Source organism: Lonchura striata, chromosome 2 (assembly GCF_046129695.1).
Source record: "Lonchura striata isolate bLonStr1 chromosome 2, bLonStr1.mat, whole genome shotgun sequence".
Taxonomy (NCBI): domain Eukaryota; kingdom Metazoa; phylum Chordata; class Aves; order Passeriformes; family Estrildidae; genus Lonchura; species Lonchura striata.
The window spans coordinates 486,172-499,917 of NC_134604.1; the positions used below are offsets into that span (position 1 = coordinate 486,172).

General features: G+C 35.9%; 1 protein-coding gene across 2 annotated transcripts in view; it reads right to left on the bottom strand.

Moving 5' to 3' along the window:
• ABI3BP (ABI family member 3 binding protein) overlaps nucleotides 1-13,746 on the bottom strand; it is a 113,161-nt gene that overhangs the window by 18,242 nt on the left and 81,173 nt on the right. For both annotated transcript variants that reach the window (XM_077790913.1, XM_077790914.1), the window contains 9 exons: nucleotides 13,617-13,691; nucleotides 13,068-13,142; nucleotides 11,882-11,947; nucleotides 11,478-11,552; nucleotides 9,000-9,095; nucleotides 5,890-6,000; nucleotides 3,124-3,207; nucleotides 1,615-1,683; nucleotides 738-950 (listed from right to left, as the gene is read on the bottom strand). In XM_077790913.1, the coding sequence (XP_077647039.1) occupies nucleotides 738-950; nucleotides 1,615-1,683; nucleotides 3,124-3,207; nucleotides 5,890-6,000; nucleotides 9,000-9,095; nucleotides 11,478-11,552; nucleotides 11,882-11,947; nucleotides 13,068-13,142; nucleotides 13,617-13,691 (864 nt within the window). The remainder of the gene's footprint in view (nucleotides 1-737; nucleotides 951-1,614; nucleotides 1,684-3,123; nucleotides 3,208-5,889; nucleotides 6,001-8,999; nucleotides 9,096-11,477; nucleotides 11,553-11,881; nucleotides 11,948-13,067; nucleotides 13,143-13,616; nucleotides 13,692-13,746) is intronic.

Consider the following 13,746-nt stretch of genomic DNA (forward strand, 5'->3'; position numbering starts at 1 on the left):
TTTCAGAAAACAGGATTCAATGCCTTCTTTTGACTTCAGAATTGATTTTGATGAGTCATTTACTGGGTTGTTAGTTAACTTCAATGTTCAAATTTTTGTCAGCTAATGTGAAATACAGAAGAAGATGGAAGAATTAAGAATGGCCATCTTGCATGTTTACCTGTGTGCTGAGTCCTGCATGACTCACAGGCATTTATTCTTAATATAAACCCCTTCCTTTAGAAATAAAAAAAACCCAGATTCTTTTAACAGAGTGGTCTTGTTGACCCTCTTGCAGTGGGTCATAATATTGCAAGTAGTATGCTGGCAAAATTCTACTGATTAGATGGATGTAAGCTTTGTGTCTGGCCCACTGTGAAACAACAGCCTCAGGTCAAGAAAGATGCCTAAATTATCAGTGTGCATCTAGATATACTGCTGTACTGCTGGAACTTCTTGACTAGATCTTCTCCTGTACAGAGAGGAGACAGAAAATTGGAAGAGATATGGACTCCTATTTAAGTACCTTTTCATGTCATCATTGACACCAGTGATCCTTGTTGTGTAAATCTTGTTATAATCTAGTAGCATTTTCTTACCCATACTTCAGCTGACAGTAGCACAAAAAACCCCCAAACCACTGAGCTCATTTAATCCCTGGGGATTAAAGTACTTTTAAATGGCAAAAAACTACTGGGAAAGTAAACTAAGCTGGAAATACTATATTATCACACAATGGGGAAAGAAATCAAACCAACCAGTAACAGTGTCATTGTCTGGTTTTTCCCAATCCAGTATGACAAAGGATGGGCAGCCCTCTACAGTCACCACCGTGAGGTTGGTCGGAGGATTTTGTGGAGGACGAGTGGGCTCTTCCTTGCTGCCAACTTCTTCTTGAGGAAAATGTTCCAGAGAGCTTGTGATGGAGCAAGGCACATCATCATCCTTCTTCATGTACTTGACATGAGGGGCTAAGAACAATGGGAATTATTCAGTACAGTGTTTTTACAAAATGGCAATGCCATTTCACCTGGTGCACAACATCCATCCCAGGACACCGAGCAAAAGTCTGCACAAGTGAAACACAAAGCTTCCAGAATAAACCCCATGGATTCAATAGCAAGCTGCTTCTCATTTTTGTTTGTTTGGTTTGGATTTTACACTTTTGGGTTTTGTTTTTTTGCTTGTTTTTATTATTTTACTTATTGTTGTTTGACCTGGAATCTGCACTGCTTCACCCCCTTCCCACTGGCACCACTGATGAAATGACATTCTGAAGGTATTAACAGGTGATGCACACTGCTTGAAAGAATTAAAATCTCTCATAAAATAGAAAAATCACTTAAAAATCATATCATAAAATAAGACTTGCAGCTTTTGAGGGGTACACTAATACAAAGGCATCACATATGCTGTTTTACCAGAAGCAGCAATAACTTTAGTCCAGAAAGTAAAAGTAAAATTCAGTCTAGAAAATGCTGGTTTGTACTAGAGCTCTTACATCTGCCACTAAAGTGACAGAGAATCAAATAAAATGTTGGCCTTTGAATAACCAAATAAGATAATTTGATGCAAGATAGCTCAGACTTCATATGCTCCCTAAAATAAAAATACTAATAGCTATGAATATCCTACCTTGGTACCTTGGTTTTCCTGAAGAATCTGTTTCTGATGTAGGACTTGAGCTGAAGACAGTTTCATCAACTGTAGAAAAATACAGTTATAATTTGCAATAAATACAAAGTTTCAGTGTTAGAACTGCAGCATTTCACCTTTGTAATTTTAAATAATTATAAGAATAGACAAATGGTAGGAATTTGCTACCAGATCTGGCTCTTCATTTTGGGTACTTTTTCTGAGATGCTGTGTAAGCCCTGTACTTACCTGCTAGTACAGCCAGCCATAATCAAAATGACAGATTTCATGACTGCTGCTGGATTTAGTTCATGCAGGATATGTAAAATACTTTTTAGACTATGGTCTTGCATTTACTTTAATTTAATTTTTTTGGTAAGGAAGTAGAAGGTCAGCCATGGAAAAAGGATCTTTTTTGCACTGTGCTGGCTGTTTAGCTTGGGGCTTTTTTGATGTTTCTGGGATATATAGAATTATTACATTGGCAGAGTAACTTCTCTAGAAATGAAAATGAGGAAATTAAAAAAATTCTGTCTTCACAGTGTACAACTTCTATGAAATTTGAAGGAAATTGAAAGCAAATACACTAGTGAAGAGAAATGTGCTAAAGCAGTCAGGATTCATGATACAATGTTGTATTAATTAATCACTACACTGAACGTGATGCAAATACTACAATGGACCTCAACAGATAAAACACAATACCTTCCTAACAAGCACTTATAAATAAATCTAGCACCCAGCATGCTTTACTGGGCACTGTGGGTCACAGTGAGTTTATGCTCATTGTAAGGAGACAAGAATTTAAGTATTACTATAAATCCAGCAAAATAAGAAGCAGCATCATTCATGACAATATACCAGGAACTGCACATTTGGGCTCAAAAATTCTAAGCACATCCTCCTCCAAACCCAGGTATGCCACCTTGAAAAGACTTAGCTCTGAATCTGTAAGCCACTCCCAGCTTCATAAAGGGCACATTACCCACTGCCCACTATGATAGCACTACTACAATTTTTTTCTATTTAAATGGTGGCAGTTTGATCAAATAAAGGAGGCTACCCCATCCATGATGAGCACTGTCAGTCACTGACAAGTAATATGTTGAATTTATGTCCTGGGAAAATTGAAACATCCAGGAAAAGAAGTGCCTTTATCTGGTTTGTTCACAGCTTTAATTAGCCACAGAATTGTATTGAAAGCCTACTGAGTATGTATGGATTCCTAGGAAGAAGGAAGCTTTGTCATGTTCTCAATTACCAAGATGTGTACAAGAAGGGAGCTAGAGCTCAGTCAAATCAGAAAAGTCACTAAGTGGCATAAAAGAAATCAGAATTACTCCGGACTAAAACGTTTTATGTTAAATATACAGTGCATCAACAAAGTTCAGGGAAGGGAAGCAAAATAAAAACAGGAACTTTAATGTTAGTTAAAAAACAAAACAAAACAAAAAAAAAGAAATAAAAAAAATAAAAAAAATAAACCAGAACTGTTTCTAACATGCTTACCATAATACTCTGGAGTTGCAAAAGCTGTTGGTGTCTTATATAATGTTCCTGTCCTCACAGGTGGTGTTGGTCCAGCAGGCTTAGCTATAGTGACAGATGGAGGGACTTGTAGCAACAAGACATTCAGCATTTGAAGGAGCAAAACTGCTTTCTGATTTCTAAGAGAACTCAGTTTTGTGACAACTGCTTCATGCAACAAGTATTTTCATTCAAATCATAGTAAATGCCTCAGCTGGATTTAGGAAAGTTCTGAACTGTGCTAGCTGCAAATGTAACCCAATCCTGAAACCCAGTAAGAAATTTCATTGCTACTTTGAGGTTGTCTTGGAGGGCTTTACTTGGCTAGAATATAACCTGGCTTAATGCACAGAACCATCCTACACAGACTGATAAAAGGATGCACAATGACCACCACTGACTTTGCTGTTCCTTGAAGAAAAAACACATTTCTTCCTGAGTTGCAAGGCACAAAAGCTGAAGTCAGCAACTGAAACTTGGAGTCTTCCCTCAAATGTAGGCAAGGTTAATTTCTGCTCTCAATACAGCACATACATTAGTGGTGCTGGAACATTTCTAGTGATAAACACCAAGTCCATAACTGTGGTCTGCACTGAGGGTTTAACCACAGAACAGTACTGGAGCTTCCACTAAATGACATTAAGATACACTTCAAATGAAAGCAAAGAAAATGCAGCCAAGTCCAGCATTTTCAACATTTACAGCACTGTATCACTCAAGAAGGAAAGTTTTCTTGATGAACTCATTTCTGTAGTAGGTTCCACAAGTCTGGGCAGAAACTAACTGATAGAGGCAATATTATCACTTATAATTAGACAACTATTTTAAAAAAGTATTTTAGGCTATGTGACGTTGCTGATATTCTTCAGCTGTTACCACCTAATAAAGAAAACAGGTTTCTAAGAGGCAAACAATCCAGGGTAAAGGTCTTGATTTCTTGCATAACAGCTGTAAAAGACAAGAATTAAATTCATAAAACATGCAGATACTCCCAGATAACCATGATATGACAGCGAAATCTCAACTCTGAAGAGTCGAGAACTATATAATGTAGTTACCTCCCTGTCATATATGATACAGAACATGGCAACTGAAGACAGAACTCTGGTGAGCCAAGTTTAAGACAACAAAAATCCCTGCTTTCCACTAATTTTCTTAATAGAGTGGAAATCTGAAAGATTCTCGCTAGAGTTCAGTTTCACAAAGTTTCTGGAACTCTCATTTCCATTTTTTTACCCATTCAGGAGACTTTTAATGTCTGCATAGAAAACTTTCCATAATATCCACTGGATGAGTTAGAAAGATGCAAGTAAGGAATTAATCATGGTGCTAAAGAGAAAGAGGACAGAATTCTGACAGGGAAAATCCAAGAAGAACATTGAGGCAAATTTTTCCTGTTACTACAGTGGAACTGTCTCTCCAGGGAACCAGAAGAAACAAAATTATAATGTTTAAAACTAAGCTGGATAAAACACTAGGAAATACAGAAGAAGGAAAATCTACTGTCCCCACAAGGAAGAACCAGATCATTTAACCAATTTATTCCATCTTGAAAGCCTAGGAAGGTATGGCAAATGCTGACTACCACATAACCTGGCCTCCACCGTAAGGAAAAAGGCTGAAATTTCAAAACACTGGTAAATTAATTAGACACTTAATGGAGAGAATTAGTATGGACCCCAGTACAAGCAAAAGAAAATATATCAGGTTTTAGGACTGTTTTCTCGGAACTATTACTAAGGAAACACCACCCTAAAACAAGTACAGACACAGTATTTCAATCTTGGCTCTGCTGATGAATAAATATATAGACTGCCTCATCCAGTCTGGAGATTCTTGCTACTCATCTGCCACACAAAATACTAAAATATTATTTAGGTCTTTAGTACCTTAATAGCACATAGAGTCCCAGATGAAATCAACAAAAAGAAAAATCCACAATAGGAAATCCAGTAGAGCTGTATATTCATATATAGCTGTATATTCATATATAGCTGTATATTCTAATATATCTCTAAGGAACTACAGAGATCAATATGAAGAGGAAAAAAGCTGTCATGATGTTAGGCTTAAGGAGATGATAGTTTCTGACTACATGGAATAATGTTAGCCTGAGGATTCTTATATGGAATCCACTGAGAGAACATCCATGTGGATACTGAATACCTGCTTCAGGATTAACTTAAAATAAAATAGGAAAGGTGAAAGTTTCTATGTCCTCTTAAACCAGTACTGAGAAGCCAGAATGCTTTAGCACAATAATCAAGCTAATCTCTGCAGATGACACAAGTCAGCTTGCTCTACCTCCCAGTGCAGTTAGCTCTCTGGGTGACTATTAGCTCATTTTTTGCAGTAGCTAATGCATGTACCATATATATATGAGCAGTTCCATAATAAATAACCAGTTAGTACTAGGCACTGAAGCACAATAGTCAACATCTCCCATTCAATATGCACATTAAATAGCAAAAACAATATTAGTAGACATTAAATATTCTTAAGGTTGATCTTAAAGGATGACTTGGAGTGTGCTATTTTGTTTTCAGCTCCCTTACTAGGCGTGATTTCGATATAACTAGGTTAGGGGAAAAAAACCCAGGGTCTTTGTAAGAAGACAAAAGACACAAGGCCTGTATGTTCCAGAAGTCTAGTTTCTATAAATATCACAGATCAAAGAAATCTGTGCTATAGAATTCTCCTGTACCCTGCTAGCCAGATCAAATATTTATGCTGCAAAGGCTGAAATACCTGGACTCCCTGGTTTACCAGTCACGGTGTTAGGAGGCAGAGGCTTTCTTCTCATTTGTGTGGGTCTGGCAGGAGGTATAGGAGGGTGCTGAGGGCCAGGTGGTATGGTCACTGAATGACATTACAAGACAGCAATATTAATTAATTATCCTCAAATTCCATAAAAGCAGAAACACACTAGAAGTTGTATTCTGACTTCTCAAGCAATGTTTCCTGTCTGATTTAATACCAAAAGTGGAGAGGTGAGATTAGGAGCTGATCCGAGTTGTATTTTCAGCCTTAAATCACTGAGATCTGTGTGCCACGAAGTTTTAAACAAAGTTTAAACTGAACAAATGTAGTTCCTTTGAGATTTTGCACAAGTGTTTCAGTGATTCACTTTCTGTGCAGTTACTCAGTTTTGTCAACAGTAGTTTTTTGGCATTCAAATGGATACATCTTCACACAACAAACATCAACTCAATGTGCTAGGAAACATCGTCAGTATCCTACTCACAAAATTTCTGACCTCTTGCTCTTTCTGACTAATACAACCGGCCACCCTCAGCTTGAAGCAAAAGATGTAAGAAAATGAAATTATCATTAGGAACACTTTATTCTGTGTCATTCAAAACTGAAAAAAGTTACTGTCACCTTGTACACTGACATGGCTAAAGTCAATTACTGCTGTCTCAATTTCTGAAGCACTCTACTTGGTTATTTCAATGTGCAGCTCCAGCCAGTACCCATTACATTTATCTGATAATTTCTTTTGACAGTGAGGTCTAAAAGAAAAACCTAAACCCCTTAATTCATACTTACAAATAATTTTACTGTATTTTCCAGACAATTATGACACATTTTATTATGCAAAGGCAAAGGAAAAGATTTTTGTTCCTTTGCCCTTCTTTTCTTAAGAAAATCCAGGAGATATGTGCAACACATTTATGTAACAAAAGCCTTTTTGTACCTAAAAGGAGAAAATCCTCAAGAGTAGCATAATTCTCATTAGGCTGCCAATGTCAACAACTATGCAAGTTGCCTGATACTGAATTACTGGCTCCATAAGGTACCTCAGGTCCTGTGGATCAGACTTTAGTTTACCCTATAAACAGAGAGATTGTGGGCGAGAAGGGAGCAGATCCAAAGACTCATTTAGGAGAGCTTTTTTGGAAATATTTACAATATACAAACAGGAATATCTCCATCTCTCTCTCTTCTTTTTTCCTTTTTGGACTCTTGTAGTCACTTATAAAAAAACCAGTTGCTATTATTTTTTTTAAATCCCTCAGATCAAGACAGAAAATAATGCTCTATCTAATTTAAGAGAATGTAGTGATTTTGAAAATAGCATTTGTAGGTTTCATAGTAATTCTTAATTTCCAGATGGAGATGAAAAAAATATGCTTAAGGCCTGAAAAAGTATAAGAAATTCTTGTATATATGTTATCATACCCTAGATATTACTGTATGGTAGTATTCATTACTTTTCTACCTGCCCATAATTAGAGAAGGGATTGTCCAAGATGTTTATGAAGTAAGAATGTGCAAGTACTGACTTGCCAGTGGTCTCTGTCTATTTTCTGAGCAGCACAACTACAACAGTTACAGGCGAACTAAAACATTGCATTCAGTGTACTGGGTCTCAAGTGAATCTGTACTCTGGAAAACCAGGAATTCCTACTTTTCCCTTCTGCTACTTCTCATGATGATTTGGGCGCTGGTCGATGGTGCTACCAAAACTAATTACCAGTGTGTGGAGACTGGACTTGTAAATTAGGATGCACAATAGAATTTTGGGATTTTGTGAATGTAGATTCTCGTAAGGACAACGACATGGTGAAATATTTGGATTTACTAATCTCTAGGCTTATTATGGACTGTGAGTCCTTGACTCGGTCACTCGTGAGGAATGAGCAGCCTCTTAGGGCAGACAAAACACAGACAAGGTATTGATTGACCTCAAAACTCTAAAAGCTTAACTTTAGACATCAAATGCCATAAAACAAGTAAAAGTTGGTCTTAATGTCCCTTCAAATCTATGTGCATAAAAGAACCTTCAAGTTTCTGCAAATCACAAGTTGGATTTACTAAAGGAAACTCCACTACCTGACATTCAGTAACAAAAAGTGCAGAATATCACCCTTGTTTTGAGTTTACACTTTGCCTAGCACATCACACTAGACCTAATCTTTGCAAAGTACAGTGGTCAGACTGAATAAACTTAAAAATGATAAAACATCAGAACCTGGCCATCAAGAGAGGCTCTTATCTTTGTAGAGGTAAATTAGGTGGAAAGGAAATTCAACATGGATTGGGAACACACAGCAGTTTATAAAATAGTGTTTTAAAATACAGTAACATGTTCTCAAAGATGAAGCTACCTAAAAGGAGCATCTGCAGCTGAGTAGTAAATCCAAGAGTAAAACAAGAGATTTCATTTTCAGTCAGTTTCTATGTCAGAAAAAAACCACAGCTAAAGCAAATTAGTCCTTGATTATGCTTATGAAATAGGGAAATTCTTTACACATTGGGTACTTACCTGTTGTATCTATGTTCCAGTTAAAATATTTTGATTGTTTTGAAAACATGATTGCAAGACTTGCCAGAAGAGTGAACCTTTTAAGTCTTACACATGTAAAAAACCTGTAACCTGATTTACTCCACATTGTTATTTTCCTTCAAGTCTAATGTTCTAATTTTTCCAATCCCAATATTCAGTGAAACTTCCTCATATATGCTGGTTATGCACATACTGCACATACATTCCCCATACAAGTTGATTATGCTTTTACCTTATTCACCTTTGCTATGTGGAAACTATTAACATGAAAAAAATCAGTGCTTACAGTATTGTAGCTGCTAGATCATAAGGACACAACTCTGGTGGTGAACATTTCTACCATATGTAGTGACTAAGCATATGTAAGTGTCTAAGGACTGGCTATAAATTATTCCTATTTTTATCTCTTTTAGTAGCATCCTGAAGCCATAAGAATGTGTATTGATGAGGATGATTAAGAATTATTTTTTCTTCTCAGTGGAGGTGCTTTGTGAGCAGAAAAGGCAGCATTTTTATTTTTAATAACAACTGTTAAAAATGGCTTTATTGTTTAATTTATTAACCTTACCAGAAATTGGCTTTTGCCAGGTATCAAAGTATTCTGGAGGTCTTTTGACACCCATGTCAATTGGTCTGGCAGTAGCCTCAGGTGTATAAAGGTCATCTGTGAGAAAAAGGAAATGAAGTAAGTATCAACAGTGTGGCACCAAATCATGGTATACCTGTATATTGAATATGTTCAAACTCCAGCTGACATGATGTGCAAAGCCAACGTGTGCCTCACCCATGATTTTACTGATAACTTAACCCATTACCTTCTTATTCAGATAAGTGGAAAGTGATCTGGTTCTACAAAGGCTGCAGTTTAATTTTAAACATTCCTTGAGTAAAGTATATTTGGAAAGAGAAAATTAATACGATGAAGAGGTAACAGATGAGTTAAACCAAGATGGAAAAATGAGCAGAGAGAACATTCTAGTTTTTCACTGTAAAGAATAAAATGTCCATTGATTCTTGCAAAGGGCAAAGTTCTCCTTCTCCCCATTACATGATCTCTGGTCATCCTCCATATTAAAAGGTTAAAGCAATTCTGGACCAAATATATTCACCATATTTGGAGTACAGGGGACAAAGTATACACAACATCCAGTTTGTATATAAGAGAAAGTCCTACTTAAAAGTTATATAAACACATTTTTTAAAAAGCAAGTGGCATTAAAAAATCAACACAACTCCTGGTACAGAACAACTGTTTCATGTGCTGATATTTATAGGGCAGTCAAACTGTTAAATTAATGTCCTGTCTCTACATAAGGCAAGTATGTTTGCTTTATAAAGACTGTATATATAGTAAAGCAAGAAGATGCATTACAACTTCATAATGTTTGTGGGAAAAACTGCCCTGCACCCTTGCTCATGATGTAAGATAAAAACCTCTAAAATTCATTATATTAAAAAAAATATCAATATTAATTTAATTATCAAATTCCAAACCTGTTCAAACATGATCTAATCACTCTAGCTAAAGATTTAATAGATTTATCATTTGGTTCTCAATTTGTTTTGATATTTCACTAGTATTTTAATGGTATGCAGCAGATAATTTTTGAATTACTTTACTATTTGATCACTTTTGCTGCATGTTCCTCACAAATCCACAGTCCATACATGATAAATAATTTACTGAAGATTAAAGTAAGCTGGGAGTTAGACTTGCAGTAAGCTGGGAACAGGATGCAGGTGACCTGGTGCCCATGTCTAAAATATCTGAACATATCATATATAACTGCAATTTGCCTTCAGGTAATTAAAAATATTAATTAGATCTTCAGCTATACAAAACACCAGAGTGATAATGTTTCATGTCAATGATGTTCAAGGAAGAAAAGGCATGAGAAGACCAGCACCAGCTGTAAAAAAACCCAAAAACTTGTACATCAGGAGGTATAGTTAGAGCTTCTTTAGTTTCTCAGCGCACCTTTTAGTGAACATAAACAAAACGTGGCAGCACTTTGACTAATTCACACCAAATCACCCAAGTGTATATCACAAGTCTAAATTATTTGTGCATGTTACTGTCTCTAGAGAAAACCTACCTCTATTCTGCTTCTCAGAACCTAATTTAGATTCATAATCTTTTCTGAGTTATGTCAGCTGAGAATGAACAAAATGTTGTACATGATCTAGTTGGAAGCAGTAGTTTTGTTTTCTTTTCAGAAACATACACTGCTGTTCTGCCATGAGTAAAGCAGTAATGAAAAGAAAGACAAAGTTTCAAACCACAATACCTTTATGTTGACCATGACACAGGCAAAAATGTTTTGGATAGATGGAATATCACTCAGGCTATCCTAATCTAGCTAGCATAGAAATAGTAACAGCAGCCAGCAATAATATGGAACAATAGCACTTTTAGTGGGTGGTCAGCCAAAAGTTTGCCTTGAATATGTACATTATTTACTTATTTATAATTTTAAACTTGAAATGTTGATGAGGAATCCCCAAAAGATATATTTAATTAACCAATGGCTGTATAAAAACAGAAATCCACAATGCTATTTGTATTGATGCAATAAATTAATGCTCTATGGAAAAAAAAAAGGATTCATTATGAATTACCAGTCAAAATATTATGCTGATTTGATGTGAGCACAGCACATGCACAGAGTAACTAGAGAGGGACTTGGCTTTGAGGCTTCCCTACCAAGCCTCCTGACTTGGACTCAAACAAGTGGCTGATCTTTCTCAATGAGGCATTTTCCAGTACTTACTGTGGGTCTGACATCTAGAAAACATTAGTAAAGAGCAGCCACAGAGTAATCAATCTGTAAATTTACACAGACTGAGTGCCAATAGCATTGCACAATCACCCTTGAGAATTGTATAACAGGATTAGTAGAAGCAATTACACATGGCACTCTGAGGAATTAAATTCTGTAATAAAACACAATGAGATATTTTGCAGGGCTCAAGATGACTTGGGGAAGTCACATTCCAATCTTTTATTGATAAATTAAGAAAAACCACCCCAAACCCAGAACTCTACCTGTTGTTGGCACAATCCACTTTGGCAGTGCAGGTGCTTTTGTTCTGGCTGGTGCTAGTGTGGTTTTACTAAAAGCTGTGAGAGAGTTTCAAAAGAAAAAAGAAAAAAAAAAAAACAAAAGAAGTTGCATGAGAAAAATATTGAACAGACTTCTATGTGATGCCAAGAATTCCACTCTAGAGAAGAAGTAACACCTGCTGTGATGACACATGTAGTTTTGGTTTCATTTCTTTTTTCATTTTTTTTCTGACTGGGAAAGGCTTTACCACTAGACTTATTAATTGATTAAAAAATATCCCCTTTTTTTTCCTCCCAGCAAGATTTAAAATTCCACTAAGTATAGATAAAATTAATTAACTATTTCATCTCCTCCCCATCCCAGACTGAATAAACATTATTATTACCAGGTCTGGTCTGTGGTTTATCTGATGGCCGTGGTCTTGCAGAAGTGAGACGAGTTTTATGAGGTGCTAAAAGAAATAAGGTCCTGTTTCACTGCTGTGTGTAACAGAACACGGACAAAGCAGTGCAATTCGCCAGACAAAAAAGGTCCATGCACCAATGTGATACAGCAAAATGGACACATGAGAATTCTATGAGTTCTAATCCAAAATGCATGTGGAAAATGCTAGTTTCTTTAGTGGCCAGATGGCTCCATCATGCAGTCTGACCAGTTACATTCATATGTAGGTTTAGGAAAAAGATGTAAAATATTTACAGCCAGTTACCCAACTGTATATGGATACAGAGTTAGCTCTGCAAGGTATCCATGGCCTTAAGACATTTAATTAGGTTCTGTAAAAAACAAACAAACAAAAAACCTCAAAATAAAACACTGAACTGAAGCCCCCCAAACCAAAGACTTAGATAAAACTATGCAACATCAAAATATTGCTGAGAAAACAACTGGGAGCATCCAAGGCAGACACTGTGCACGGCAGCTGAGGCACAGTGTCATCAGTAAGGTCGGAATCAGAAACCCTCAACCTTTTTTTTATTGTTGCCTTTCACTTGCAAAATAATTTTGATAGTCTAGATGCTATGGGATCTGTGGAAGCTGAAAGCATAAGCAGTAGTCACTGTTATCTTGTGCCCAATTAGCAAAGTCTGTAAATCAGCTTCTTTTAAGTAGAGCTGGCTATTTGATATTCAAGACAAATAAAACATTTGACCCATAACACTTACTTCAGCCTCTCCAAAACATCAGAGAAAATACAGGAAAGAACATACTACTCATTTTTGATATTTAGACTAGGGAAGTTTTACAGATGTAGATTTTGCAAGGAAAAAGTTGGAACTCAGTTAACTTGATGTTTGCAACGCTGTATACATATGAGTATACAAAACACAGCTCTAATACTGTTTAAAAACTTCATATAATCTTCAATATTTGAGACAATACTGAGAAAATTGCATTTTTAGTGCAATAAACTAAAATATTTGATAAGGGGGAAAGTAAGTTTTCATATATGTATTTGAAACAATTTTAAAGGTAGTAATGAACAGACCATTAAACATTAAACTGCACTGATTTTACATAAGACCTACAGACTCTCAATACAACAACTTAAGAAAATCTTAAAAAATTACCTGTATCGAACCAAGGAATTTCAGTTGCTTGACCAATTTTGGGTCTGGGTGAAATGTGGTATGTTTCATTGGGAACTGAAAATGGACATATTACTGCTTAGCAAATGCAAATGATTGCATTTTAAACATACAACATCACAGGTGGAAAGGAAATTCAAACTGTCTGTGCAGATCATAAACAAAAGAGTCAGTGCTAGAAATCTGGCTGAAAATCATGCTTTTATACATGTAAAAGACTTTTTGTGTCTGGTAAGATATATATCATTAGTAAGACAAAATCAGAAAAGATGATAAGGCGATGCCTTTTTACATGACTCTTCAGCCTCGTACATATAATACTTATTTTATAAAGAATCACATGAATAAGAAAAATGTTTGGAAAATTAAAAACAGCAACATTTTGGACATGCACTGGACTGTAACTAACAAATGAACATGACAAAGATATATTATGGTATTTCTGTTGATTAAAGTGTAGGTTTAGCCATATAGCAAAAGCAGAGAAAGTAAAGATTGATGAAAAATAAACTGATGTAATATTCTCATTACCCAAAGTTATTTTGGACCCATCAACAACATGAACTGTTACAAGGTTAATTGATCCCAGGTGTGTTGCCCTTGGAGCTATAAAAAATAAACCATTGTTCTGTGAGAAGGCAAATTAAAGAAGTTGGATTTC